The sequence below is a fragment of the Boleophthalmus pectinirostris genome, unplaced genomic scaffold (assembly GCF_026225935.1).
Source record: "Boleophthalmus pectinirostris isolate CB_2022bp ecotype Guang Dong unplaced genomic scaffold, ASM2622593v1 HiC_scaffold_2825, whole genome shotgun sequence".
Classification (NCBI taxonomy): domain Eukaryota; kingdom Metazoa; phylum Chordata; class Actinopteri; order Gobiiformes; family Gobiidae; genus Boleophthalmus; species Boleophthalmus pectinirostris.
Genome location: NW_026571290.1, coordinates 960,200 through 965,199, shown reverse-complemented (window position 1 = coordinate 965,199; position 5,000 = coordinate 960,200). Strand labels below are relative to the sequence as shown.

General features: G+C 48.6%; 2 protein-coding genes across 3 annotated transcripts in view; one reads left to right on the top strand and one right to left on the bottom strand.

The window, feature by feature from the left end:
- chodl (chondrolectin) overlaps positions 1-1,793 on the top strand; it is a 13,837-nt gene extending 12,044 nt beyond the window's left edge. The window contains exon 5 of the mRNA XM_055159875.1: positions 1,624-1,793. Coding sequence (XP_055015850.1) covers positions 1,624-1,793 — 170 coding nt within the window. The remainder of the gene's footprint in view (positions 1-1,623) is intronic.
- Positions 1,794-2,209: 416 nt separating this feature from the next.
- The window catches only part of galnt11 (UDP-N-acetyl-alpha-D-galactosamine:polypeptide N-acetylgalactosaminyltransferase 11 (GalNAc-T11)), a 33,510-nt gene continuing 30,719 nt past the window's right edge, over positions 2,210-5,000 (bottom strand). The window contains exons 6-12 of one of the 2 annotated variants that reach the window (XM_055159970.1): positions 4,853-5,000; positions 4,422-4,617; positions 4,189-4,341; positions 3,688-3,897; positions 3,396-3,500; positions 2,975-3,112; positions 2,210-2,860 (exon numbers count right to left, since the gene is read on the bottom strand). The exon at positions 4,853-5,000 is cut by the window's right edge and continues 102 nt beyond it. In XM_055159970.1, the coding sequence (XP_055015945.1) occupies positions 2,729-2,860; positions 2,975-3,112; positions 3,396-3,500; positions 3,688-3,897; positions 4,189-4,341; positions 4,422-4,617; positions 4,853-5,000 (1,082 nt within the window). In that variant the 3' untranslated portion in view covers positions 2,210-2,728. The remainder of the gene's footprint in view (positions 2,861-2,974; positions 3,113-3,395; positions 3,501-3,687; positions 3,898-4,188; positions 4,342-4,421; positions 4,618-4,852) is intronic. The other variant, XM_055159971.1, reaches the window with a different exon arrangement.

The following is a 5,000-nucleotide window of genomic DNA, read 5'->3' as shown; positions in this document are numbered from 1 at the left end:
AGTACTACACAAGTACTACACAGTACTACACAGTACTACACAAGTACTACACAAGTACTACACAGTACTACACAAGTACTACACAGTACTACACAGTACTACATTGGGCTTTAACAGTAGTAGTAGTAGTAGTAGTAGTAGTAGTAGTAGTATTTGCAGTAATAGTACTTGTACTTCGCAGGTACTCTGCTCTTGTACATTGGGCTTTAACAGTAGTAGTAGTAGTAGTAGTAGTAGTAGTAGTAGTAGTATTTGCAGTAATAGTACTTGTACTTCGCAGGTACTCTGCTCTTGTACATTGGGCTTTAACAGTAGTAGTAGTAGTAGTAGTAGTAGTAGTAGTAGTAGTAGTAGTAGTATTTGCAGTAATAGTACTTGTACTTCGCAGGTACTCTGCTCTTGTACATTGGGCTTTAACAGTAGTAGTAGTAGTAGTAGTAGTAGTAGTAGTAGTAGTGCAGTAATAGTACTTGTACTTCGCAGGTACTCTGCTCTTGTACATTGGGCTTTAACAGTAGTAGTAGTAGTAGTAGTAGTAGTAGTAGTAGTAGTAGTAGTATTTGCAGTAATAGTACTTGTACTTCGCAGGTACTCTGCTCTTGTACATTGGGCTTTAACAGTAGTAGTAGTAGTAGTAGTAGTAGTAGTAGTAGTAGTAGTATTTGCAGTAATAGTACTTGTACTTCGCAGGTACTCTGCTCTTGTACATTGGGATTCCTCTGATTCCTCTCGTCTTGTTGATCCTTGTGGCCTCAGGAAGCTGCTGCTGCCAGAGACTCAACCCCACGTAAGTACTACAAATACTGCAGTACTTTGTATACTACAGTACTGCACCACACATAAGAACTTTATATACTGCAGTACTTTGGAAATACGACAGTACTTTACTTTATATATACTGCAAAAAGTGCTTTAAATATAAAAAACACTAGTGTACTTATACTTTTGTAGTTCTGTACTTACACTTGTGTACTTATACTTGTATACGTGTGTACTTGTATACTTGTGTACTTGCATGCTTGCGTACTTGTATACTTGCGTACTTGTGTACTTATACTTGTGTACTTGTATACTCGTGTACTTGTGTACTTGTATACTCGTGTACTCGTGTACTTGTATACTCGTGTACTTGTATACTCGTGTACTTGCGTACTTGTATACTTGCGTACTTGTATACTTGCGTACTTGTGTACTTATACTTGTGTACTTGTATACTCGTGTACTCGTGTACTTGTATACTCGTGTACTTGTATACTCGTGTACTTGCGTACTTGTATACTTGCGTACTTGTATACTTGCGTACTTGTGTACTTATACTTGTGTACTTGTATACTCGTGTACTTGCGTACTCGTGTACTTGTATACTTGCGTACTTGTATACTCGTGTACTTGTATACTTGCGTACTTGTATACTCGTGTACTTGTATACTTGCGTACTTGTATACTCGTGTACTTGTATACTCGTGTACTTGTATACTTGTGTACTTGCGTACTTGTATATTCGTGTACTTGTATACTTGCGTACTTGTATACTCATGTACTTGTATACTTGTGTACTTGTGTACTTGCGTACTTGTATACTCGTGTACTTGTGTACTTATACTTGTACTTCTGTGTTCACAGTAAATCTCGCTCTAAAACTCCGGTCGACCAGTCGAACCTGTGGATTTCCTCGTCTCCTAAAGCGCACGTCTGAGCCTCCTACCTCCTACGTCCTATCTCCTGCGTCCTATCTCCTACCTCCTGCGTCCTACCTCCTGTCTCCTGTGTCCTCCTGGGCTGCACAGACCTGACGCTAAAGCTCCTAAAACTTTACAAAGAACTTTCTTTAAAACTGCTTCAGATCTGAGTCAGACCTGGTTTAGTCCCAGTCTGGTTCTGGTTCAGTCCTGGTTATAAAACTGTACATACTCAGTTTCACTCTGCACTTCAATCTTAAACTGGTTCAGATCCTCTCAGACCTCCTTCTGTCCTCTGTGTAGACCTGGTTTAGTCCTGGTTTAGTCCAGGTTTAGTCCTGGTTTAAACCAGACCTATTAAACTGGACTGAATCCAGAAAGACCCTGTGAAACTGGTTGCGATCTGTTTAGTCCCAGCTCTGGTCTGGTTTTCTCCTGTTCCTGGTTTTGGTCCAGGTCCAGGTCCAGGTCCAGGTCCTGGTCCTGGTCCTGGTCCGGCGCTGTGGAGAAGTGAAATAAACTCTTCCACCTCATGTTTTTTCTGTTTATTTCACCACAAAATCAAAATGAAACAGGATCTGAGACAAAAGCTTCAGTCACAACACGCCGGCGGCCATCTTTGTAGTCCAGAGAGTTGTAGTTCTAATTCAGCAAATGCTTAGTGCAAAAGGCTCATGACAGTCCACAAGTCCAGAAGAAGTAAAACAGGACGGCCATGATTGTAGTCCAGAGAGACTTTTGTGGTTCAAGTTTGCAGCTAAAATGTAAAGAAAACATTTAAAGGAAACATTTAAAGGAAACATTTAGATTTAGAAAGAGTTAAAACGGTGTAAAAATCAGATTCAAAGATTAAACTGGGTGCAAATGTATTTAAAAGAAATCAGGCTCCATGTTTGTAGTCCGTACTGTGTAACGTCACTGAAATGTCAAGACCACAGGACTACAAACATGTCTGCCGGCGCTCTCATGTTTGTAGTCCTTTAGATCTGCTGGTGCTGGGATGTGTTTTGATGGACGGGAGGGCGGCCATGTTTGTAGTCCGTTTGTGGTCACGCCTCCAGACGCCACTGCTGAGCCTCTGATTGGTCGCAGATCGCCATGGAAACGTATCCTTTGGGTCCGAGTGGCGCCGACACCGAGAGACACTGTCCCACAGAGACCTGGTACAGCCGGCTGGACTTCTGCGAGACAAGACCGGGTTTAGACCAGGTTTAGACCGGGTTTAGACCGGGTTTAGACCGGGTTTAGACCTGGTGATGCCCCCCCGTGCGTCAGGTGCCCCCCCCCGGACTCACCCCGATGCTCCACTGTTGGGACCCTCCGGACCCGTGGCACTTCATGAGTCTGGGCGGGTCCGAGGTCCGAACTTCAGACACGTCCAGACAGAGAAGACCGGCCAGAACCAACTGCCCCTCCTCGTCCAGAGCCCACTCCTGCACAGACCCAGTTAGACCAGGTTTAGTCCTGGTTTAGTCCTGGTTTAGTCCTGGTTCAGTCCTGGTTCAGTCCTGGTTCAGTCCTGGTTCAGTCCTGGTTAGATCTGGTTTAGTCCTGGTTCAGTCCTGGTTTAGACCTGGTTTAGTCCTGGTTCAGTCCAGGTTTAGTCCTGGTTCAGTCCTGGTTCAGTCCTGGTTTAGTTCTGGTTTAGTCTTGGTTTAGTCTTGGTTTAGTTCTGGTTTAGTTCTGGTTTAGTCCGGGTTTAGTCCTGGTTCAAACCTGTTCTGGGTCTCTGGGGTCACATGGTCTGAGGACCACAGCTCCTCCTTTCTGTGTGGGTCGACCCTGAGCCACGAGGCACCGACCAGAACCGACGTTCCTCAACTACGACAAGAAGAAGAAGAAGAAGAACGAGAAGAAGAACATCAGACCTGCTCGTCCCCCCCACCCCCCACCCCTCACCCGTCCTCGGTGACCCCCCCTCACCCGTCCTCGGCGGGTGACCCCCCCCTCACCCGTCCTCGGCGTGTGACCCCCCCTCACCCGTCCTCGGCGTGTGACCCCCCCTCACCCGTCCTCGGTGTGTGACCGTGGGCCTCTTCAGGACCTTCTGGACGAGTCCTGGTGGGTTCTTGTGTCCTGAGGAGCTCATCTCGGGGTAGATGTTCTGGAGGTACCACTTAAACGAGCGACACTGGAGACGGCGCCGGAGCTCGAGTCGCTCGCTCACGTCGCCGAATGAACGCCCCACCAGGTCCGGACGCAGAGACAGGTACTGCTCCTGCCACGACAGGGACCGACAGGGACAGACAGGGTTTAGAAGTGGTCTGCTCTCTGGTCCTGGTCCGGTCCTGGTCCAATCCTGGTCCAGGTCCTGGTCCAGTCCTGGTCCTGGTCCAGTCCTGGTCCTGGTCCTGGTCCTTGTCTCTGGTCCTGGTCCGGTCCTGGTCTTGGTCCAGTCCTGGTCTTGGTCCAGTCCAGTCCTGGTCCTTGTCTCTGGTCCTGGTCCGGTCCTGGTCCTGGTCCAGTCCTGGTCCAGGTCCTGGTCCTGGTCTCTGGTCCTGGTCCAGACCTTGTACTCGTCCATCCACACGTGTGCGAGTCTGAGCGAGTTGTGGGCCATGGTGTCGGTTCCTCCTGGAGATCCGTACGGACGTCTCTTCCTGAAGATGTGTCCCACTCTGGAGCACGGAGCGATCAGCAGCTGCCCCCCACACATCCAGATCTGAGGACGAGAACGTACGAGAACATCTGAGAACATCTGAGAACATCTGAGAACATCTGAGAACATCTGACCAAACACACCAGAGCCGCAGAGAGAGAGAGGCCTCCACACAGGTCTGGTTCAGTCTGGTCCAAGTCTGGTCCTGGTCCAGGTCTTACCCTGAAGGACAGCTCGAGGTTCTCTCCTCCCCAGATGTCCATCCCGGGGTCGTACTGTCCGAGCTCATTGAAGTATCTCCGCTCCATCGCGAACAAACCCCCCGCCATCGTGGGCGACCTGCACAGAGTACTACAGTACTACAGAGTACTACAGAGTACTACAAACCCCCCACCATCGTGGGCGACTGTATGGGCCTGGTGCTCCCTTGCGCCCCCTGCAGGTCACTGGGGGCAGTTCAGTATCAGTAGTTGTATATGTTGTATATGTTGTATATGTTGGGTATGTTGTATATATGTAGTAGTAGTAGTATATATTGTAGTAGTAGTAGTAGTAGTAGTAGTAGTAGCAGTACCGTATGGGCCTGGTGCTCCCTTGCGCCCCCTGCAGGTCGCCGGGGGGCACCGGGTCCCATCTGAAGTGCAGGCCCCAGTTGAATCCGCCCCTGACGATGGGGGAGGGGCTGTAGGTGAGGGTGTCGGCCGAGATGATGTCGATGACGG